Genomic DNA, 26,009 nt, shown 5'->3' on the forward strand with positions numbered 1-26,009 from the left:
AATTAAAAGTTAAAGCAAGTACCTTCATGCTCATTTAAAATAAATTCTACTGGATTGCTAACACCCAGTCCTGAACAACGAGGTAGCAGCAGAATCACTTTAACTTTCTGTAACCTATGATCCTTTGATTCAAGGTTAATAAATGTCTCATGAAGTATTTCAATATCTGGGAGAAAAAACACAGAAAATATATGTAAAAATATTAATTAAAAATCTTAATGCAGTATGTAATTATATCTATTTATCATTGTTCATTTTTAAATCCTCAACCCCACAAAAAGTCATTTTAATGCAGTCAGAAAAGAGGATTATTTTCTGATAACATCCTAAAGTTAATACGTGAATTCTCTTAATAGAGTTCTTTCTCCTTTACTTGAGAGAATGATTTTGAAGTTTAAATATCTTCTACATAAAATATAATTTAAATTTTCCATTCTGAACTTCAGATTCCATTTAAAGCAGTATGGTATAGTGGAGGGAAATGGCTTTTAGAGGCAAAAATACCCAAGTTTGACTCCCAACTTCACTATTTACTATCTGTGTGACTTAATCTAAGCCTCAATTTCCTTATTTGTAAAATGGGATAATAATGCCCACACCTCATCTAATTGTAGTGAAGATTGAGATAAAGTAGTTAGGCTTAGCATGGTGCCTAGTATACAGCAAATGCTCAGTATTGGTTTCTCCCCTTCCCATTTTTTAACCCCTTTTATATTCTATTTTTCCCAGAAAAAAAATTTTTATTAGCATTTATATTTTCATCTAGCATTTTATAATTTTTATTTAGGCACAGTCTAAAGGTCCTCAGGAACCTTATAATTTAAGAGTGTCTGCCTTCCCTCAGGTTATAACTATCTGTGACCCTATCTTAGGGCCACCCCTTCACTTCTGCAATGGCTCCCATTCCCCTCATCTGCTGAGGAGTCGCTCTTGAAATTGCCCTACCCAACCCTTCTCTTGTCTGATCAATTCTTCCCTCTTTCTAGTCTGTCCTTTTGAAAAAAAATTTTTAATCAAGTGGGCCTTTTTCTTTTTTCCCCTATTTTTAACGTTTTATCGTAAAAGTTTAAACATATTATGTCAAAAATAGACATAATATGTAATAAATTCTCAAGTACCCGTTATGGTGCTTCAACAACGAACCATTCATGCCCACTCTTGTTTCATCTATATCCGCACCCACTTCCACTCCCCCATATTATTTTGAATCTATAAAATATTTCACCATATATCTCTAAAAGATAAGAACCTCTTTAAAAATACAACCCCATACATTTAAAAAAGTAATTCCTTATTATCATCAAATAATAATGGCATACAATCGTGGCTCAAATTTTCCAATAGTCTCACACTTGTCAAATTTTTTTTTACAGTTTGTTTAAATCAGGATTTAGATAAGGTACATACATTGCAATTAGTTGATGTCTTATTTTAAATTTCTTTTTGTTTATAGGTACCCTCTCCATTTTTTCTTACCATTTATTTCTTAATGAAACATGTTTTTTTGGTACTACTAGAGTTTCCCACAGTCTGGATTTTGCTAATTACTTTCCTAAAGTGTAGTTTATTAGTAGCTGGATCTTTAGAGCTTAATTAGATTCAAGTTCTTTTTTTTTCTTGGTGGGTGGGGAGCACAAAACTACTTCACAAGTGGCATCACATTCATCCATTAAATTGCCTTTATGGTACCAGCAAAGGGGTTGCAAAATAATCATATTCTACTTCCGTCTTCCCTTTTTCATTTATCACCTGGAATGCTTCTAAAAGAAGAAACTTCCCTTCCTCTACTGCTTGGTTACCCAGTGGTTCCTATTCTCTCTGGTTAACTAGGTAAAAATTCAAAGGGGTAATAAACCTGGAAGCGCTGGATCATAGGGCATGTATTTTTTTCAATTTCAGTGATTAATGCTAGTTTTCCAAAGTCACTGTTCAAATTTACAGTCCAACCAACAGTGTTTGAGCATTCCTAATGCTCCTTACCTTGCCAGCACATGGTACTGCCATCTTTTTAATTTTAATCATTCTGTGGATACGTGGTGGTAAGTTGTGATTTGAACTGCATTTCCCTGATTACTAATGGGGTTAAGGTACTTTTACATAAGTTTTTTTGGTATTTGTATATCCCCTTTTGTGAAATACCTGGTCATGTCTCTTGCACATTTTCCAATTGGGCTGTCTTTTTTATTGTTAATTTGTAAGAATTCTTTGTACACTGGGCAAAAAAAACTCTTCATCAGTTTATATATTCTCTCTCTACAGTTTGCCTTTGTACTCTCTTAACACATAGAAGTCCTTAAATTTTAAAAAATTTTACTGTAGTCCAATTTATCAATCTTTTCTTTTATGATGAGTGCTTTATGTGCCCTGTTTAAGAAATCTTTACCAACCCCAGTCAAGAAGTTTTCTCCTATAATACATTCTAGGTTCTAGATTTGTGTAGATGGTGTGAAGCAGGAGTCATTTTTTTCCCAGCACCGTTTACTAAAAAGACCTTCTCTTCCTTAATATCCTGTAGCATCAAGAGGATTGAATTGAATCTATACAGATCAACTTGGAGAGGAAACTCATCTTTATGACATTTAGTATTTCAATTCATGAACATGGTCTGTTGTTTCCATTTATTTAGGTCTTCTTTCTTTCTTTCAATAATGTCCCATAAGTTTTATGAGGAGGTCTCACACATCTTTTACTAGATGTATTGCTAAATGTTTTACGTTTTTTTGTTCATTGTAAAAGGTATCTGCTTCATTTTCAAATTTTTGTTTTTGGTGTATGGAAACTGAATTTGTATGCTGACCTTGTATCTAGCAACACTGCAAAAGTCATACATGTAACTGATTCACTTTGCTGTACAGCAGGAACTAACACAACATTGTAAATCAACTATACCCCAATAAAAATTAATTTAAAAAAGGCATACGTGAAATCTATAGTTTAGTTATAGATTACCTTGTATTTTCCACATATATAATCATGTCACCTATAAATTAAAGACAATTTTATTTCTTCCTTTCCAATCTTTATATCTTCTATTTCTTCTTTTCCTTCCTTACTGTACTGCCTATGATTCCCAGTACAATGTTGATTAGAAGTGGTGATGGCAGGCATGCTTATCTAATCCCTGATACCAGAAAGCTTTAAACATGCCATCAAGTATGATATTTCCTGTGTATATATATAATGAATGAGTGTTAAATTTTATCAAATTTCTTTTCTGCATCTATTGAGATGACCATAAAATTATTCTCCTATTAACATGACCACATAAATTGATTTTTAAGAGTTAAACCAACTTTGTATTCCTAGAATCCAGCTTATTTATAATGTATTATTATTCTTATATATTTCTAAATACAGTTTGCTAATACTTATTTCAGTTAGCTAACACTTATTTTTACAAATGCGCTAATGAGTGGCACTAGCCTATAATTTTCCTTCTTTAATATCCATTTCAAGTTTTTGATATCAAGGTTATAAATTAACTGGGAAGTAATCCTTCTTTTTCTATTCTCTGAAAGAGTATTATTTATTTCTTCCTTAAAGGACTAAAGGTTTTTAAATTTTTTGCTTTGAGTGGGGAGATTTTCAATTATGAATTTAATAGACATTTATATCCACTAATTTTAAGATCTTAATAGATACAAGAGTATTCAGATTTTCTATTTCTTCTTCTGTCAGTTTTGGTAAGTTGTGTTGTTCCAGTAATATGCCAATGTCATCTAAATGTTCAAATTTGCTCATAGTATCTTTTTATTATGTTTTAAATGTCTCTAGGATCTGTAGTAATATCTCCTTGTCCATTACTGATAACTGAATTGTTTTATAAACTTTTTTCTTGAAGAGCTGACTTAATATACTTTACCCATTTTTAAATGGTGATATATGTCTTATTATTGTTTACATATTCTAGATACAAGTCCCTTATTACATATATGATTTGCAAATATTTTCTCCCATTCTGTGGGTTGTCTTTTCACTTTCTTGATAGTGTCCTTTGAAGAACAAAAGCTTTTCATTTAGATGAACTTTAATTTATCTTTTCTTTTGTTGTGCTTTTGGTGTTTAAACAACCACTGCCAAATTCAAAGTCACAAAGTTTTACCCCTGTGTTTTCTTCTAGAAGTTTTATAGTTTTACCTCTTATAATTAGGTCCTTGATCCAGTTTGAGTTAATTTTTGTATATGATTTGAAGTAAGGGTCCAACTTCATTCTTTTGCACGTGGATATCCAGTTACCCCAGCACCATTTATTGAAAAGACTATTCTTTCCTTGTTGAATGGTCTTGGCGCACTTGTCAAAAATCAATTGACCATAAATGTAAGATTTTACTTCTGGATTCTCAATTCTATCCACTGATCTACATGTTTATCTTTATGCCCGTCCCACATTGTCTTGATTACTAAAGCTGTGTAGTGAATTTTGAAATCAGGATGTGTGAGTCCTATAGCTTTGTTCATTTTCAAGACTGCTTTGGCTACTCCAGGTCCCTTGGATTTCCATGTGAATTTTAGGACAGAATGTCAATTTCTGCAAAAAAGCCAGCTAGGGTTTTTATAGGGATTGCATTAAATCTGTATTTTTTTCATGGATTCTTTAGAATTTTCTATATACAGAGCATTTTATCTGCTGATTCTAGATAATGTGGCTTTATATATTTTGAGACTATGTTATCATGTACATACTTCTTAGTACTGGTATATTTTCCTGATGAATTAAACATGCTATATTTCTAGTAAGTTTTCTTGACATACTACTTTGTCTGTAGCTCTGTTAGTATGTTCACTGAATATCTTTTTCTGTCCTTCTAAGTTTTTTTTTTTGAATATCCTTTTATGTAAGGGGTATCTCTTATAAATAGCATTTTAAAGTTGATCTTTAAAAATCCAGTATTGATGTTCTTTGTCTTGTAATTCAAGTTTTAGTCATGCATATTTAATATGTTTACTTATTGATTTATAAATACGTATTTTTTTAAAAGTTTAATCTACCGACTTCCTTTCTATTTGTCTTGCCTTTTATATGTTACTATGATGATTCCAATTCCATATTCCACCCCTCCCCCTTAGCTATTAGTTTTACATTCTTTTATTATTTGTTTATTGTTTGCCCCTGATATTATAACACATACTACTGACTTAATAATTTACTACTTTTATCATTTCTTAGACAAAGCAAGGATGATAGAACACAGTAATTCCATTTCCTTCTCTAAATTATGTGCCATTGTTGTAATGTATTTTAATTACATATAACACAAATATTGTTAGCTCCACAAGACATTAGTTTACAGTCCCACAAGACACTAGACTACAATTATTTAGATTTACCTATGTACTAACCTTTTCCATTGCTCTTCATTTCTTCCAGCATCTACAACCTTCTGTATGAGATAATATTCCTTCTACTCAAACAATAATCTTTAGTAAACCCTTTATTGTATCTGCTGGTAACAAACTCAGACTCTCTTTTTCTGAGAGTACCTTTATTTCAAAGGAAATTTTTGCTGAGTATAGAAATCTAGCCTGACATTTTCTTTCTGCACTATGAAGATATTGTTTGTCTCTGGCCTCAGTTGTTTCTGTTGAAAAGTTAATTTTTAGTTTTATTGCTCTCATCGAAGGTAATATGTATTATCTCCCTGGCTGCTTTGAACATTGTTCTTTGTCTTTGGTTTTCAGCAATTATGCTATGATGTGCCTACTATGTTTTTTACACATTTATTTTTATTGGAGTTCATAGGGCTTCTTGAATCTGTGACTTTAATCAATTTTTTAGAACTCCCAGTCCGAATTTCACATATTGTTTCTTCCAGTTCCTTTTCTCCTCTCTTTCTGGGTTCCCAATCACAACATACCTGAGATCACTGGATCACTGAATCTCATGTGTATTTTATGGTCTCTTCCATATTAGTCATCCTTTTGTCTCCTGATGCTTCAGTCTGGATAGTTTCTTCTGACTGATCAGTTCACTTATTCCTCCTATTAGTTTTAACCTACTGTTGAATCTATCTGTTTATTTCTTAATTTCACATATTGTATTTTTCAATTCTAGAATTTTCTTCTGAGTTTTTAAAAAATTATAGTTTCCAGTTCTCTGCTGAAATTCTGCAGCTTGTCATTTAGTCTGTTCAGCATATAAATCATAGTTAAAGTCCACATCTGATATCTCCAGTACCTGGACCTTTTGTGGGTTTGCTTCTATTGCAGTATTTTTCTCTTTATTTCACTCACATCTTTCTTCTATTTTGTCTGATTTTTTTTTTTTTGAGTGTCAGACACAGCATTTGAAAAAAATTAGGAGATAATATGAGATCCAAGATGATGTTACTTTCTTCCAGAGAGAATTTACTTTTGCCTCTGGCAATCCCAGATCACCTTAATCCAATTGGGAATTGAGATGACTGGAGTCTGGGCTTCAATTCATCAGAGGACTGATCACTACCCAGGGTATACTTCTGTGCTCCAATGAAATCCTGGGTATTTACCAGTCTACCTCTCCATGTCAAGCCCTGAATTCTACTTATCATCTCGCTGACCCTGTGAATCTGTCAAAAGATTCGTTTAGTTTTTCAGCTTCACTGAACCTAAAATGAAATGTTATCTTTTGTCACAGCATGATCCAATGGAAAAATTCTTTAAAAATAAGAAGCCTAAGGACTTAGCATCTGGTCCTAGATATTATCTTTGTCCCTTAAGAACTCCTGTGATTGTGTTCTTATTTATTAAAAGATGACAATTTCTACCACTTACTTTAATTATTGTTTGAAACTCAAATTATGCAGTAGTTAAATGTCAAGCAATATACCAAAGTGCCAATATATTCATTAATTTAAACTGCAGTTGTTTAACCAATATTAAGCAACAAGAACAGCCTGATATAATACAGATTAGTGGGGATTTTAGGAGTATAGTTCATATCTAGAGTTTTATATTACGAGAGATAACAAATTCAAATATTTTTAACATTTTAAAATCTTACAGAACATTACCACCAAACAAATAAATATTTGTACATACTTTTACATCCCATTTTTGTGAAAAGGTTCTTCAGGTCAGGATCCTTAGCTTGTGATTGTACTCCACACACAAATATTTTTGAGGTATTATTATTTGTTAAGATTGACATATGGGCAACTGTGTACCACGAACCTGAATTGACCATTAAGATATCATCATCCATATTTAATAAAGCCTTTACAGAATGGACAGCGAGACTTCGAGATTTGTCCTACAAGATAATGGTACAATTAGAATTTCGAAGGGTTTAACTAGAAGCATGTACTGACTTCTTTTTGCCTTAGGTAAAACAAAGTATTGGCAGAAATTCCGAAGAGATACCTAATGCATTCGAGTTTAAAACATCTTAAAATATGTTAAAATATAAACTTAACAAAGATAACTGATATAAACTGATTTAAAACAATACCCTTTGTTTAGCCTAAATTATGACTGTTATCATTTAACTTTTATACGGTGATAAGGCAATGCCAAAATCCCCAAAATGTGATTAACAGATTACTGATGTCCTGCCTTAGCTCCCATTCTTAAGCTTTCATGAAAATGCACCCATTTGCTACTGCCATTCTTTCTTCCCCATTACACTGTCATCTAAATGGCTGCTAGCTCACAGAGATTAAAAGTAAGATGGTTGACAAGCTTATAAAAGGGGGCTGGACAGATGAGTTTCTGCAACTGATCTCAGTGCTCAATAAGGTGTCACAACAAAATAAGGCCAAGAGACTCTGTCCAAGAATGCAGGTACTTTGAAGGGATAAACCTTACAAAACCAAGGTGAATCTGAGGCAAGAACTGGAATCTAAGGACATAAAAATTAATTTAACCTGATTTCTTTTAATTTTTCATTCTATTGAAACCACATTATACCTCACATTCTCTTCCTGCATTGATAGCCATTTATATATACACATCTTACAAATCAAAGCTGTAGGAATATAGTAAAGAGATAATGGGAAAGTATTACACATTGCATTTTCAAATGCAGGATGGCACTAGCATCTTCCCCAGAAATGGAAAGAAGAAAAGGAATCATTGTGCCTTTTCTTGAATCCTCCCTTGGGAGAGAAAAATATAGCCTTTTAGCTGTAGGCAATAAGAGTTCCCCCATCTATGGTGTCTAGGAAGGAGAATATGTTCTTTACAATATGCCCACTTCACATGGGGCAAAGATGCCAAAGTATAAAATGAAAACGGATTGTAGGGGTATTAATTTTATTCAAGGTGAAAATTAGGCCTTATAAACCTCCTTGATAACCTATACAAAATATAGCCAATTTGTTAGGTTTTATTTTTAAGTGGAGGAATTCTCTGGGTGAGCAGGATTATTGAGAATCACAATGAAAGTAAGTGTTAGTTTACCTGAAATACAAGTTTATAATCTTTGAAAAGATCTATATTTAGAAGATCACTTTTAAGATGAGATGGAAAAATTAAGACATCATAGCAATGTTGATCCACAGCAAAGACTTTATTATCAATATGCAACACAGATTTGACTTTATTATAGCCTTTTTTCTTCAAACTATGATAAACTTCTTCAGGGCTGTAAATATATAACATTAGGTTTTAATTACAAATGTAATACATCAAAAGTGTATTTAACACTAGAATCTTTTTCTTACAATAAATAAAAATATCACTGCATATATTGCATCTAATGGAACTTATAATTTTAGCCAACAATAAGATGAAAAACAGAGACAAAAAAGTTAACACATTTATGTAATTACTTTCGGTAATCTGGTGATAAAATCCTGAACTAAACTATGATTCCCCAATCACTCCCCCAGATGAGCCCCCCATCCATTAAAAAGGTAATATTTCTTATCACATTATTTTGAAAGGCAAGTGACTTAAATAAAGAATTTGATTAGAAATCTTACCTGATTTTACAAGTATTTATCCAAGCATAAAGTGGCAAAGTGGAGGCCCTTAGTTCCTGGTTCCTAACTGTTTCTGGAAGAATGTGGTAAATTGAAAGGGCATCATGTTTGATTCGACATCTTGCCAATGCCGCAGCCAATTTTGTCTTAAAACTAGAAATAGAAAATCCATTCTTGGTAAGTACTGCATTGAAGACAAGACTATCAGTTTCCACTAGAAACATTAACAATTAGATTTAGAATTTTAACAAATACTTCTATAATTCTATTTCAAATTTTTGAAGTCTAAAACTAAAATTTGCCATATTTAAAAATGGAAATCCAATAATCCTGCTTCTTTTTTTCAGTTTTTGATGTCTCTGTATAGTTGTGTATCTCCTCAAATATTTAAAACAATTGCTGGCTGAGAGACAAATTTTATGTAGTGAAAAAGGTGTAGGATTTAGAGTCAGACAAACTTGAAGTTAAATTCAGGCTCTGTCACTTACTAGCTGTGTGACCTCAGGTGTGATACTGAATAATCGCTCATCAGCCTCAGTTTTCTCATCTGTAAAATGTGATCAGCTCACCTTGCAATTAATGTGGTGATTAATATCATGTGTGTAAAATACTTAGCACAGTGCCTAGCACATGGTAGGCACTCATTATAGGTCAGTTATTATGATCAGAGATGGCAACAGTGTACTCTTGATAAGATTAAGGAACTTTCATGAATCTGTATCAAGTCCTTCCCAGTTCTGACTATCCCATACCTCAAAGTTCCAAATAACAGAAAAGAAAAACAAGAACTGGTTAGCATAACCATGAAGACCCAATGATTTTTTTTTAATGTCATAGCCCAAATTTTTAATAAATGAGAATACAGGACTTACTCTTGACCTATATTCATAGCATTTTCACAATACGAATCTAATTGAACAATAAACCTCAAGGATAACCTTGAATGAGAAATGAGGAAGAGATGCCACAAGAAGTCAAGTTCCTTGAGAGTGGTGTATGTGGCTGCAGAAAGCTTAATAAGATAGAGATAGAGACAGAAAGCGAGAGCAGCGGGTGGAGGGGGAGGGAGAGAGGGAGGGAGGGAGGGAAACAGGGAGAGAGGATGAGAACACAGGGGCACTTGTGGGCGGGGGGTGGGGTGGGGGGGAGACGGAAGGGTTATCAAACATTAAGCCTTCTGGGGCTATCATAGAATTAGATTTGTGGGAACTTCCCTGGTGGCACAGTGGATAAGACTCCGCGCTGCCAATGCAGGGGGCCCAGGTTCGATCTCTGGTCAGGGAACTAGGTCCTACATGCATGCCACAACTAAGAGTTCGCATGCCACAACTAAGGAGTCTGTGTGCTGCAACTAAGACCCAGTGCAACCAAATAAATAAATTAAATTAAATTTTAAAAAAGAATTAGATTTGTGTAGTGCTATGTCCTAATGTCATAGAGCTACAGCAAGGGACATTAAAAATAATTATATATTAATGCACATCGAAGAATAAATTAATATAAAGGGGATGAGTTACTGTTCTATATTATACACTGAGATGTTTCTGAGAACAGACTATTTTTGACTAAACAGTCTTTCCAAATACCTACATAGTTCGAATTTACCATAATAAATGCTACTGACAATTATTCAATCATTACATATAAAGGTCAGAGATAAGAAGCCTAGAAAAATGTATGTGTTGTGTATATACAGGGAGTATAGGGAGAAAAGATTTTCCAAAACCCAGATAGCAAACATTTTGGACTGTGAATTTTAATATAATTTAATCATATAAAAAGTAACTTGAAGTATATGTACAGTTATAAAGATTCTTATATAAACATACAGTATCAGATTGAGGACAAAGACCAAATCCAAATGCTATTAGGATAACCAGATATATCACTTCCATAAATAAAGTATCCTGTGATTACTAAAAAAACTTCCATAGCTTTAAGGTAGACTGCAGTGATTAAAATGGAAGCAAAAACAGCCTTTCCCAACATTCTTGATCCAGAACTCCATCTCCTGCTACAATTTGTGTTATGGCAGAGAGTTGCTTAATTATCTTTTTATCAGCATCCCTGTTATACATGTAGCCAGAGCTTTCTTTCTATATGTTAAATTGTAGTTATATAATTCCTAAGCTTAAATCTTAAATGAACCCATTAGCTACAGGCCAGAATCCAAACTCTTTATCATGACACACAAGGATATTAATAATCTAACCTGAACCAACTCTTCCTTTCTCAATTCTCACCACTCCCATCCATAAATCTACCTCTAGTCACACACTGAGCTATTTGCCACTCTTGCTTACATGCCACATCCATTCCCCTCTTTCTCTGCTTCGCTGTTCCTCTGTCTCTCCAGCCAGTATGGTTTGCACTCTGCAATCAGATTACCTGGGTTCAGATTCTGGTTCCACTAATTACTAGCTATGTGACTTTACATAAGTTACTTAGCTTCTCTAAGCTCTAGGAATTAAGAAGTAGTATCTAACTTATAGAATGGTTGCAAAGATACTTTTGAATGTATTTAAAGTTAAGTTATTCAAGAAATAATAATGATTAATATGCTTTTTTTTTTTTTTTTTTTTTTTGGCTGCGTCAGGTCTTAGTTGAGGCACACGGGATCTGCATTAAGGCATGCGGGATCTTTTGTTGCGGCGCGTGGGCTTCTAGTTGTGGCGTGTGGGTTTTCTCTTCTCTAGTTGTAGCGTGTGGGCTCCAGAGCGTGTGGGCTCTTTAGTTGTGGCGTGCGGGCTTAGTTGCCCCACGGTATGTGGGATCTTAGTTCCCCGACCAGGGATTGAACCCGTGTCCCCTGCAGTGGAAGGCGGATTCTTTACCACTGGACCACCAGGGAAGTCCAATATGCTTATTCTTTTATTACTAGTATTAATCAGGTACTGTTATCAGACCTGAGCTATAAAGATTAAAAGATAGTTTCTACCCTTAAGTAATTTACAATTAGGTGGTAAAACAGACATATAAACAAATAATTATAGCTCAACATGGTTAATGTTATAAGATACATAGATAAAGAAGAGAGTAAATGTACTGGAAGAAGAACAACATCAGCCTAAAGGGACTTCCAAGAGGAGAAACCTGAACTATTAAAGGAGGAGCAAGAATTTTCCAGACCACAAGAAGAGAAAAGACATACAGACAGAGGGCAGAGTACCGGAAAAAATGGAGATGTTAAACAGCAAAGCATATTTACAGCGCAATGTTTCCATTTAGAGCAGAAACCTACAGGTTTCTATTCTAAGCACCACTTCCCTTCTGGGAATAGAAACTTCCCCTCTTCCGAAAAATGTTCCTCTCCTCCCTCCATTCATATAATTTTCTTGGGAGGTGTTCCTAACTGACTCTGTCTCCTTGACTACAGTTGATTGGGAGAGGGTGAGCACTTGACCCAAACCACAGTCAAGAGAATTTTTGTGCGTAGCAACTGAGAGTCAAGCCAGTCTTTCTAGTTTTTGTGCTGTGTACAATGTAAAGCTCCTGAGTAGTCAGCAGCCAAGTTTCCCATTCTATGAACAGAAAAAAAGATCCAAGAATGAAGGAAAAGCACACAAAGAGGCAGAGACTAGAGTCGAAGAGAGTCCTGATGATACTTGAGCCACAGGATTTAGTTAGTAGAAGCATAGCCACATCAATGTCTTTCCTGCAAGTCTCATTGTTCAATTCTTCTGTGTGATACCTTATAATAAAATTTCTCTTTTGTCTAATCTAGTTTGAGTTGGAGTCCTGTGTGTTGTCAGAAAAGAATCCTACCTAATACAAAAAAGGTTTTACTCCTTTTTGGCTTCAAATTTTCAAAAATTTTATCTAACAATGAACAAAATATTTCAAGTTTTTTTGTTGTTGTTGGTTTGTTTTGCTTTCTGTTTTTGTTTTGTTTTGTTTTGCCCACACCACATGGCTTGTGGAATCTTAGTTCTCTGACCAGGGATTGAACCCAGGCCCTCCGCAGTGAAAGTGCCAAGTCCTGACCACTGGACTGCCAGGGAATTCCCAAAATATCTCAAGTTTTGGAGTGCCATTAGTAATGCCTAACACAAAAGAAATATGGTTCTGTTTAAATATAAATTGAATATTTTCTTAATGCCAAAGGATAATCTTCAGTGAATTGCTTGAATTTCCCATACAAATATAAAATCAGACATCATACTGACAACTGTTTCAGAATATTCACTAAGTAAGTGAAATAGGCTAAGAGTTTCCAAAGAAGGGGTGGAGAGAATATGAGAGACAAAAACCCATGAACAAGTGTTTAGGGAGCATTTCAGCAAAAGAGAAACCCTGGAGCATTATGTGAATGAGAAAACTGAGGAATAGAAGAAAAGGGATATATCCAAGCAAATGTGATTTATTGCAAAAATCCATGGTGGTTTTAACATTCATAAATCATTCAATGTGAATTACCTTACCACATTAATAGAATAAAGGAGAAAAAAATGATCATTTCAGATGCTCATCCCAAAACTCTGATCTCTGTTTTCTTAATTTAGTAAGACTACAGTTTTCCTCTTGAGATCTCCTTCCTGCACTGCAGTTGGAAAGTACCTGTAGGCATATAGCCAGGACTATTCTAGGGCTCACCTCATTTGTTTTCATTCTCTCAAGGATCAAAATTCTGTGCTGCTTTTTGTCTAATGTCCAAAATCTTTGCCTCATATATTTTGTCCATCTAGTTGTTTACAGGAGGAATATAGTTTGATCCTGGATACTCTGTCATGACTATATAATCACTTTTTTAAAATATCACTTTTCCTGCCATGTGGAACAGATTGTGAAAAAGTAAGAGTTACAGGCAGGGAAGGAGGACTACTATTGCAGTAGTCCAAGTGACACATTATAGTGACTTGGATTTGGACAGTAGGAGTGGAAATGGAAACAAGTAGACACATTCAGCATGTTTTCCAATTGCAGTTACAGAACTCGATATATTAGGTGTGGTATGGGCACCGGGGAAGGGAGGAAAGAGGAATCAAGGATGATATCTAAGAAGCTGGTGGTGCCTTAATTGTAATGGGGAAGGTTTCAGGACAGTTTTGGGTGGTTTGGGAGGATGGACTACTAAGTTTTTCCTCTCCTTCTGCCTCTCTACTCTTTCACTGCCCATTCTCCAATTCTGCCTCACCAAAGCCCAACAAATTATTTGGCAGAATCAGATTCTTGGGCTAGTGTAAGGCAGGGGGGAGTAAGAAAGGAAGAAGCTGTGGTCTCCTTTTATTTAACCCAGTCACATAGTATTTAAAATATAGTTGCATTTTGTACAAGGAATGAGTTCTTAAAGACCTTGCATATGTCAAAAATGATAATAGGTGTCATCTTGGATTATATCTCTAAAGCTATGAACAAATGAATAAAAAGAACAAGTTGGACTAATAAGAACCTGCTGTATAAAAAAATAAAATAAAATTCAAAAAAAGATACAAGTTGGTATATAGAGCAATAAAACACAAGGATCTCTGGAAGAGACAATAACAACAAAGATCAAACACAATTTTCATAAGGAGGAAATAATTCTCATTCAATTTCTTGCTAAATAATTACTTCTATCACCTCTTAAAATTAGTCTTCGTCTTCTTGGTAGAAACATAACTAAAGTATACTTCAAGCTTACAATGATTCTATTTCCCTGGGGACAACAGTGCCCAGCCCCAAGCCACAGATGATCTACAGAGGTTGGCCGCTACCATTCTGTCTCAGTTCAGAATTCTGCTCCATTGGCTATGGGGGATTGGCCCAGGGGAATGCACCTGACCTACATGGAGCCAATCAAATTCCCAGGGGAAGGATTATAATTTAGAATTGGGGTTAGAGACAATAAGTTAGTCTAAGTGAAGAAACTAACATACAACTGTAACAAGTAAGCTCAAGACCTGGAGTGCAATAGTAGGGCTTTCTCCATGTAGACTAGAGAAGCAGAGAAGGCAGATCTGCAGAGAAAAAAAGAATGAAGCAGATATTAAGAAAGAAGCAGAGTTAAAAAGATAAAGAGACAAAGAAGCAGAGGTAAAGAAGGTCCTGACATCTTTCCAGTTCCTGCTTTCACCCTATTCCTGAGTCTCTGAGTTGCATGAGACATTCCAATATCTTTTTTTATTTAATTTAATTAATTAATTTATTTATTTATGGCTGTGTGGGGTCTTCGTTTCTGTGCAAGGGCTTTCTCTAGTTGCGGCAAGTGGGGGCCACTCTTCATCACGGTGCGCGGGCCTCTCACTATCGCGGCCTCTCGTTGCGGAGCACGGGCTCCAGACGCACAGGCTCAGTAGCTGTGGCTCACGGGCCCAGTTACTCCGCGGCATGTGGGATCTTCCCAGACCAGGGCTCGAACCCGTGTCCCCTGCATTGGCAGGCAGATTCTCAACCACTGCGCCACCAGGGAAGCCCTCCAATATCTTTATAAGAACATTTTCCACTTTGCTCAGGCTAACTGAAGATGGCTTCTATTACTTGAAAGCTGAGACGCCTGATTAAAACCCTTTAGTGTTATCTTTATACATGTATTTTCTCAGCATTATCTTTATCATAATACATGTATTTTTTCAGTGTTATCTTTATATAAGTATACTGCACTACTGTTCTCTGCAATTCAATCACTAAATACACGCATTTCTCCTATAGCATATTATGAATTGAGTATAGCATGAATTGGGTATGAAATAACTTATTAATGTGGGAATAAGACCTGCATTACATGAAGCTCTATTGGTTTGGGTAGGGGGAAAAACTGCACTGACAGTTTCTTGCACTGACAAGAATGGAACCAGATGTGTGTCAAGGCAGGAGGTAGCATGGTATGTATTACGGGGAAAGGGAAATATCTGGAGAATCAGGAACCTTAGACAGTAATATCTTCTGGTTCCTCTGGCCTCCTGAGCCATGGCCTTTGCTTGTCCTATTTCCTGCCTGGCTTGCTAACATTCTCAGCTAAAAATCTGCTGCTCATGAAACCACAGTCTGGTCTTTCTTACTTGGTTGGAGCCCTGTGGCTTTCCTAACCTCAGCTCCCATTATGCTCACTGAGACTAAGTTGAGACTTCCATGAACATCTCCTGAGTCCTGACTAAGTCAAACAGAAACTGAGAGCAGCTCAGGAAAGCTGAAACTCAGAGCCTGTCCCACAGCATACTGTCCCACCAACCTTTCTCTGATGTGTCTGCACCCATCGTGGGTGCCCATCCTCAGAGGCAGGTTGCCCGGTACTGGTATGGGGGGTGAAGTAGTTGCCCAGAAATCTCTGCAGTAATCAGGGGCAAGATCCTTACTTATCTAACACAGAGGGTACATACATCTGATTGCTTTTGCTTTCCTCCATCTCTAAATTTCTCATGGCTACAAGTGACATGAGATATGACTATGTCATATCTTTCATCTTCTAGAGTACTTTAGCCACCACTCACTATCTTAAGTGGAAGGAGTAGTAGCATATAAATGGTTAAATCCTGGGCTCTAGAGTCAGCATTCCTGAACGTGTATTCTGGCTACTCCCGTTTTCTAGCTCTATGGCATTAGGCAGGGTCCTTTAACATGTCTGTGCCTCAGTTTTCCCATGTGTAAAAATACAGGTTGGTAACAATATCTACCTCAAAGAGTTGTTATGTAAAGAGTTTCTTATAACAGTGATTGATACATATTAAGTGTTCAAAAAAGGTAAGTTATTACTATATTACGTGAGTCCTCTAGTCTCAACCTTCAATACTGTAAGTGAAACTGCTTGAGTTTCCCATAATAATATAAAATGAGATATGACAACTGTTTCAGATTATTCACCTGGTAAAAATCTTCCTACAAGATTGCTGTTGTTGCTATATTGTGCTTTCTATTAAGGTTCAATGATATAATAACAAAAGCCCTAACAACAGTAGCATTTAACACTGATTGACCATCTACTAAGTGTCTGACTCTAAGCTCAGCATTTTATATGCATTAGTTTAATTACTTCTCCCAACGACCTTTTTAGGTAGATGCTATTATTATCCCCATACTAGGTTTCTGCTGATATTTAGGATAAAAGGAAAACAAATTTAAAACATGTTAGTTTTGTTCTTAACTACTAACATGAAGTTGTAGATTTTTTTTTTCAACTTGGAAGAGTGATAGGTTCTTATCTACTGTTGGAATTTTCTTGTTTGATACATGTTAGATTTTTTTTAAAGAGCTATAAACAAAGCCAGGTAAACAAATAATAGCTGTTTCAAAGGAAGTGTAACTTAAGTACGTGCTAAAAATTGTCAGGAATTTTTCATCATTTTCCAAATACTCACAAGTTGGATCTTACAATTCAAGCTTTGAAAAACAACTTGAATTTAAGCAGAATATTTACCCTGTTCAAGATTTGTTTGTAAAGGAACTCAAGAAACTTATGAACTTTTATATTTTTTCTCTATAAAATTTTAACATTTATCTACACATCATATTGTATACAATTTCACCAGTGAAAATACCAATAATGATTTCATATAAAACATTGTTTTCACCTTTACAATTACCTGTTAAGAAGGTTCTCTACTTCTAGAACTTCCGCTATAGACTCTTCATTATCAGAAAGGAGACGAGCTTGAAATTTTCTATCTTGGAAATCATACAGCATCACAATGATAAGACTGTTCAAATGATCTGGCTACCAAGGGGAAACACACATAAAGAAAAGCATACAAACAATATCTAATAGCAATATTTTCCATTCCATTGTTTTTCATAAGAGAGCAGTCATAAAAATATGACTATTTTTACATAGTCTGGTTGAATTGGGAGATAGAAGAGGATTGCAAAGGGACTTCCCTGGTAGCACAGTGGTTAAGAATCCGCCTGCCAATGCAGGGGACACAGGTTGAGACTTGGTCCGGGAAGATCCCACATGCCGCGGAGCAACTAAGCCCATGCACCACAACTGCTAAAGCCCGCACTCCTAGAGCCCGTGCTCCACAACAAGAGAAGCCACCGCAATGAGAAGCCCACGCACCGCAACGAAGAGTAGTCCCTGCTCACCACAACTAGAGAAAGCCCGTGCACAGCAACGAAGACCCAACACAGCCAAAAATAAATAAATAAATACATACATACATAAATAAAAGAGGGACTGCAAACTAGAAAAAAAATCCAATAAAAAATAAACCTTTCAAAAAGGACAATTTTTGGCAGATTCATCAAAATGAAAGGAGTAGGATTAGAAGCCTTAGAAGTATGAGAGTTAAGGATGTGTTTTGAAGAAGTCTCAGCATTAAACAAACTAGTTATTTAAATCTGAAGGCTTTTTAGTACTTTCTAAATAACAACCACGAGACAGGTAATTATATAAAAGTTATACACTTACTATTGTGGTGCTTGGGAAGATACAGCTGTCTATTAATATAGTTTCCAAAATATCTTGAACTACAAGACAAGGAAAATGTCTGTTACTGAAAATTCCAACGCTGAAAATGAAAACCTTGGAATCAAAATACACTTTGGACAAGGCTATAAAATACTTTCACTTTCATATCTAAAACATACCTAATTCTTGATAAAGACTCAAATTACAATGACATGATGAAATATTTGTAATCTTTATGAATCCTGGACCCCTGTGACTCAGGCTCCACATGGAATCACAGTCAAAGGAGCATTATCTGAATAGCTAAAGTAGTAATAAAGGAATTCCAACCTTTAATTTATATCGCTTGAAAAACATTAAAGAGGATCTAATTTATAATGTCTTATCCTCTTTATGTTGGATAGTGTTGGATTCAATTTGCTAATATTTTATTATACAGGGCACATGAGTGCTCTTTTTGTTATAACGACTTAACTATATATATATATATATATATCTCACATAACAAATGCTTTAATAAACATAGATTTTTGTTCTATGTTTATGTTCATGAAGGATATTGGTCTATAATTTTCTTTTCATAATATCTTTGTCAATGTTGGTATCAGGGTTTAAACTCTGGAAGAGTTTGTGTTTAATTGGTGTTATTTCTTACTTAAATATTTGGTAGAACTCACTAGTGATGACATTGATAAGATGACATTTAATCTAAGTCCCAAATGACAAGGAGTTAGCCATGTAAAGATCCGGAAGAAGAGAGCATTCCAGGCAGAGGGGTAATTGCAGAGGTACTAAATGAAAACACATGAACACATTTTAAAACCTCCACAGGGCACAGGAATGTTCTTTTGTTATAACTACTTAACTATATATATCATATAACAAATGCTTTAATCAGTTAACAGGAAGCTAAGACAGCTTCAATTCATTCAACATTTATGGAACACCTCCTATATACACAATACACACTAAATTTCAGTTTTTATCTGGGGGATGGGAAAACTAAAAAGAATTGACAAACTTGGGAGCACAGACTCCAATTTTCATAGGAAATCTTTCAGGTATCATTACCCATATTTTAGCCACCAATTGTGGCTGTATTGTACAAGGCAATATCCCCATTTCACTTACAAGGAAAATGAAGTTTACAGTTTCACACCCTTAGTACTCGCAAACCAATTCCTATCTACTTCACAGTTTCTCAGCATGAGTCCCAATTTTTGTCAGAGAAAATATACTCGTCATAAGAATGAAGGACTTCTAAGATAGCACACCTGCACAGGCTGTAGAACTTTGAGCAATGGAGTTGCTGGACTCCTAAAAATAGGAGCAGTAGAATGAAGGAAAAGAAGACAGAACATGATTTTGCCAACACTGCATTTTTTTCCTAGGGCTCTTGTCAAAACTGACAATCTCTGGGCTGTCTCTAATACTGTGCAGAATGCATTGCCTTTATATATCTATAGTTTACAGAACATTCTCACATAGCAATATCAACATTAATTATGTATACTCAAGATAGTGCTTTCTATGTGCTAGACACTGTTCTAAACGCTTTCTATATATTAATTCATTTAACCCTCACAACAACCCTATGAATTAGGTACCTTCATTATCCCATTTTATAGAGTAGGAAATGAGGCACTGACTGGTTAAGCAGTATTTTCATAGTCACACAGCAAGAGTCAGATCAGGGACTCAAACCCGGGCAGTCCGGCCCCAAGTGCACGCTCCTCACCACATTATGCTGCCTATCGTCTACTCACTCTTACAACAAACCATACTGGCTAAATAAAACACACTGCTAATGACTGATGTGGGTTATCAGGACTTATTTGAAGATGGCAAACCTTACCTATCCTAGTTCAGCACAATAGCTCCAATTATCCCCAGTGCCCCACTAATTAAAGCCTCTTCTCTTTAGTCTGTTGAAGGGAACTCTTAATCCTCATTCCTCATGTTTCCAATGCAGAAGGCCTTCCCTAGAGAAACACCCTTGGACTCTCTCCCTACCCCTTAGTCATCACTCCATGTGAAAAGAAAATTGAGCTTATTTAATTAGTGAATTTGGAAGAATGAACAGGGGCATATATCACTCCCTCCCCCTTCCAGTCTTTTTCTGCCAGTGTTTCTGCAGGAGGTGGGCATGCATTGCAGACTGCTCTTTGCCATGCGTCTTGCATGAGTTGGGTGGAGGGATCTGCAATTCTTCAGCTGTGTCTGGATTAGATGGGAAGTTCTAATTCAGGAATAAAGTATTTGCAAGTCTGCTTGACTGAAGATCTAAAGCCGTATCCCCGGACATCTTTTTTTTTTTTCTCTCCATGGGTTCCAAACTCAAGTGTAAAAGGAGGAGTGCTATTTATTGGACCCCTAAAACTCACACAGTCTGTCTGATCATCCCTCCTGTTCTGGAAGAAAGATGGAAGATATTTCTTCTTTTGACTCTCCCCTATGTTCTCCTTCTCTATTTTTATTGTGTTCATAGAGTTTCCTTCAAATGATCCACTTTATATGATTCACTTCTAGAACTTTCATTTCAAGGATGCCAAGGCTGAGGGGGATCAAGAAGGTGGAGTAGGAAGATGTGGAGCTCACCTCTCCCCATAAACAGTTCAAAATTACTTCTACATGTGGAAAAATTTTCAGGGAAAACTAACTGGAAACTGTCCGAAGAACCAAGGCAGCAAGAAACAGCTCCACGTAACCAGGCAGGGACAGAAAAAAAAAAAAAAGCATCATGTTGGGAACTGAGCCCCCGGGAGGGACCTCTGTAAGGAAGAGAAGGTCCACACAGGTGGACCCTCGCCCGGGGGAGTAAGCAGGTCGAACCACAATCTGGGCATACCAGTCCTGGGGTCCCGAGCAGAGGAGACAGGCCCCCTTGTCTGCTGAGAAGTCCACTGGGACAGACAGAGGGCTGGAGAAGCCTAGGCTCTACTTGTGAGGAGTGACCACATGCTGGCTTGCTGACAACCAGGGCAAAGAGAGCCTTGCACTGGCAACTGCCGCCTTGCCCCACTTCCCAATCCAAAGGGGCGAACACCCTGGCCCCATTCAGTCCACACCACAGCCTGGCATGAAATCTGGGCAGAGACTCAGTGTAGCTGCATAGAGACAAACTGGGGCACCTGGGTTGTGATCCGGGTGGAGCTGCAGAGGCCACTGTCAGCATGCATGTGAGGCAGCACCACAGGAGCCTGCAGTGGCCAAGTGCTGAATCTTGGGCATATAGGCCCTAGGAGAGAACTCAATCTAGCTACCGCAGAGATAGCTGGGAGGTCCTGGGGCGTGGTCTGGGTGGAATGGTGACAACCACTGTCAACAAGCTCAGGAGTAGCAGTGGTTAGTCTCCTAGCAAGAATACCCCAGTCTGCCCACACCACACCGCAGCTCAGCGCTAGATATAGGGCAGACAGGTCCTGGGAGTCTGCCACAGAGGCAGCCCAGACCTCAGGCAGCAGCACAGCCACCTCAATTCCTGCAGTCACAACACCCCAACCCTCAGCCCCAGCCTACTCCACACCATAGCCTTTACCTAGATCTGAAACAAACACAACAGAGAAAAGGACACAACCCTGGGCTGCTTCTGAGTGGAACTATGGATGCCTACACAGGCAGCACATAGGTGCTCTGTGACCGTGTGGGCGTCACTTGCTTCAGAAATCACCTCTTTTGGGGCACAGCATGTACTCAAGGGCAATGGAGTCCGATTGAACCCAACCCTCAAGCCTTCTACCCCAACAACTGGGGAGCAGACCCTGCCCCTGACAGGGCAGTGACAGCCACGGAGCAGAGAGAAAGCCCTGCCTCACATCCAGTACAGGCTCTGGACACCAGAATACCAGCCACACTCCCATCAAGGGGATAATGGCCAGCACACCCTGAGGAAAGGTGTGGCTGAAGTCCATACCAAAACCAGCCACTGCGCCAAAAACACTGGACACACACAATCTACGCAGGGACACTCCCACATAAAAACACCCTTCAAGACCACCGTAGATAACTGTTCCTCTTAAATTCATAGAGACAGAGAAAGTCAAGTAAAATAAAAAGGCAGAGGAACTACTCCCAATTAAAAGAACAAGAGAAATCCCCTGAAAGAACAAATAATAAAGCAGAGCTCACTAGTCTACTAGACCCTGAGTTCAAAAAGGAGATAATAAAAATTCTAACTGAATTAAGAAAGAGTATCGATAGAAATGCACATCACTCTAATGAGGAACTAGAAGCTATAAAGATGAAACAATCAAAAATAGACAATTCAACTGCTGAGATTAAAAACCAATCTAGAAGCAATGAAGAGCAGACTAAATGCCACAGAAGAATGAATAAGTGACCTGGAAGAGAGCATAATGGAAAACACTAAATCAGAAGAGCAGACAGAAAGACAATGAAAAAAAAAATGATAGCAACATACGAGATTTATGAGATAATACAAAACGTGTCAACTGATGCATAATAGGTGTTCCAGAAGGGAAAGAGAAAGAGAATTGAAAGTGTAGTTGAAGAAATTATGGCTGAAAACTTCCCAAACCTAAACAAGGAAACAGATATCAGGTACAGGAAGCACAGAAGGTCCCAAACAAGATGAACCCAAAGAGACCCACACCAAGACATATCATAATTAAAATGACAAATTTATTTTATTTTATTTTATTTGGCCACACCACACAGCTTGCAGGATCTCAGTTCCCTGACCAGGGATCAAACCCAGGCCACAGCAGTGAAAGTGCCACGTCCTAACCACTGGACCACCAGGGAATTCCCTAAAATGACAAATTTTAAAAAAAGAAAGGATTCTAAAGGCAGCAAGAGAAAAACAGAGTCAGTTACAAGGGAACCCCCATATGGCTATCAGCAGATTTCTCTGCAGAAAACTTCACAGTCCAGAAAGGAGTGGCATTATATATTCAAAGTCCTGAAAAGGAAAACCTGCAACCTAGGATACTCTACCCAGCAAGATTATCATTTAGAACAGAAGAAGAGAAAAAATTTCTTAGACAAGCAAAAACTAAAAGAACTCAGCAATATTAAACCTACCCTAAAAGAAATATTGAAGGATATTCTCTAAATAGAAAAGAAGCAAGAAACTATAGGAAAGGGAAAATCACAATAGGAAAGGCAAATATATAAAAGGATTGAAGATCACTTAAGTCAGTACACAGATTAAAAAACAATCAAAAAATTGTAAAAGCAATTATAACTACAACTAACAGAAAAAAGATTTGCATGAAGATGTAAAATAGGACAGCAAAATCACAAAATGCGGGTGAGGGGAGTATAAAAATATAGATCGTTTAGAATGTGTTTGAAGTTGAATGACTATCAGTTTAAAGCCAGTAGACACAGCTGTGAGTTAACATACTTGAACTCCATGGTAACCACAAATTTAAAATATACAGTAGTTTCACAAGAACCAAAAAGAAAGTAACTCAAGCATACTACAAAAGCAAATTATCAAACCACAAAAGGAAAAACAAAAAGAAGAAATAAAGAACTATAAAAACAACTGAAAAACAAGGATTAAATGGCAATAAGTACATACCTATCAATAATTACCTTAAATGTCAATGGACTAAATGCTCCAATCAAAAGACACAGCATGGCAGATTGGATGAAGAAACAAAAACAAAAACAAGAACCTGTAGTGTGCTGCCTACAAGAGACTTCCTTCAGGGTGAAAGACACACAGACTGAAAGTGAGGGGATCAAAATAGATAGTTCATGCGAATGGAAACACAAAGAAAGTGGGGGTAGCAATATTCACATCAGACAAAATAGACTTTAAAACAAAGAAAGACAAAGAAGGGCATTATATAATGATAAGGAGATCAATACAAGAAGATAATATGCTCATTAACATATAATCCTCCAATACAGCAGCACCTAAACATATAAAAGAAACACTAACAGACATAAAGGGAGAAACTGACAATAGTAGCCAACCTTAACACCCCTTTGACATCAATGGACAGATCATCCAGACAAAAAATCAGTAAGGCAACAGAGGTTCTAAATGACACAATCAGTTGAACTTAATTGATATCTACAGAACACTACATCCAAAAAAACCCAAAATATAGATTCTTTTCAAGGGCATGTGGAATGTTCTCTAGGACAGACCACATACTAGGTCATAAAACAAGCCTCAACAAATTTAAAAGGATAGAAATTATTTGCAGCATCTTATCTGACCACAACAGTATGAAACCAGAAATCAACCACAGAAAGAAAAACAGGAAAAGAATGAACACATGGAGACTAAACAACATGCTACTACGAAACGAACGGGTCAACAATGAAATCAAAGAAGAAATCAGGAAATGCCTCAAGACAAGTGAAAATGAAAACACAACCTTACAAAATCTATGGGATGCTGCCAAAGCAGATCTAAGAGGCACATTCACAGTGAACCAGGCCTTTCTCAAGATACAAGAAAAATCTCAAATAAACAACCTAACCAACCACATAAAAGAATTAGAAAAAGAAGAACAAACAAAACCTAAAGTCATCAGAAGGAAGGAAATAATAAAGATCAGAAAAGAAATAAATAGAGATCAAGAAAACAACAGAGGGACCTCCCTGGTGGCACAGTGGTTAAGAATCTGCCTGCCAGTGCAGGGGCATGGGTTTGATTCCTGGTCCGGGAAGATCCCACATGCCGCAGAGCAACTAAGCCCGTGCGCCACAACTACTGAAGCCTGCGTGACCTACAGCCTGCATGCCACAACTACTGAGCCCACATGCTGCAACTACTGAAACCCATGTGCTCTAGGGCCCACATGCTGCAAGTACTGAGCCCGCGTGTGCAACTACTGAAGCCCGTGCTCCTAGAGCCCTTGCTCCGCAACAAGAGATGCCACCGCAATGAGAAGCCCGTGCACCACAACAAAGAGTAGCCCCTGCTCACTGCAACTAGAGAAAGCCCATGCGCAACAACAAAGACCCAACACAGCCAAAAATAAATTTTAAAAAATAATAAAATAAAAAAATAAAATAAAGTAAAATAGAAAACAACAGAAAAGTTCAATAAAACCAAGAGCTGTTTTTTGGAGAAAGATAAACAAATTCAACAAACCTCTAGCCAGGTTCAACATGAAGAAAAGAGAGAAAACCCAAATAAACAAAATAAGAAATGAAAGAGGAGAAGTAACAGCTGATACAGAAATACAAAAAAATCATAAGAGAATACTATGAACAGTTATATGCCAACAAACTGGACAACCTAGAAGAAATCGACAGTTTCTAAAAACATAAGACTTGCGAGAACTGAGTCCAGAAGAAACAGATAATTTGAACAGAACAATCACCAGACGTGAAATAGAATCTGTAATTTACAAAAAAACTCCCTGCAAACAAAAGTCCAGGATCAGACGGCTTCACTGGGGAATTCTACCAAACATACAATGAAGAAATTATACTGATCCTTCTCAAAATATTCCAAAAAATTGAAGAGAAGGGAACACTGTGAAATTCATTCTATGAAGCCACCATCACTCTGATATCAAAACCAGACAAAAACACTACAAAGAAAAGGCAATTATAGGCCAATATCTTTAATGAATACAGATGCAGAAATCTTCAAAAAAATATTAGCAAACTGAATACAACAATACATAAAAAGGATCATACATCATGACCAAGTGGGATTCATTCCAGGGTCGTAAGGATGGTTCAACATATGCAAATCAATCAGTGTGATATACCACATTAACAAAAGGAAAGACAAAACCACAAGATCATCTCAAAAGATGCAGGAAAGCATCTCATAAAATTCGGCATTATTC

At 36.7% G+C, this 26,009-nt stretch overlaps 1 protein-coding gene across 6 annotated transcripts in view; it reads right to left on the bottom strand.

Annotated features, from left to right (window-relative positions):
* Window positions 1-26,009, bottom strand: part of NSUN7 (NOP2/Sun RNA methyltransferase family member 7) — a 373,856-nt gene that overhangs the window by 39,661 nt on the left and 308,186 nt on the right. For 4 of the 6 annotated variants that reach the window (XM_082390570.1, XM_082390569.1, XM_082390571.1 and 1 more), the window contains 6 exons: window positions 18,220-18,278; window positions 17,396-17,526; window positions 8,901-9,053; window positions 8,377-8,560; window positions 7,018-7,228; window positions 23-166 (listed from right to left, as the gene is read on the bottom strand). In XM_082390570.1, the coding sequence (XP_082246696.1) occupies window positions 23-166; window positions 7,018-7,228; window positions 8,377-8,560; window positions 8,901-9,053; window positions 17,396-17,526; window positions 18,220-18,278 (882 nt within the window). The remainder of the gene's footprint in view (window positions 1-22; window positions 167-7,017; window positions 7,229-8,376; window positions 8,561-8,900; window positions 9,054-17,395; window positions 17,527-18,219; window positions 18,279-26,009) is intronic. The other 2 variants (XM_082390572.1, XM_082390573.1) reach the window with 2 other exon arrangements.

This window comes from Balaenoptera borealis, assembly GCF_965194805.1.
Source record: "Balaenoptera borealis genome assembly, chromosome: 4".
Classification (NCBI taxonomy): Eukaryota; Metazoa; Chordata; class Mammalia; order Artiodactyla; family Balaenopteridae; genus Balaenoptera; species Balaenoptera borealis.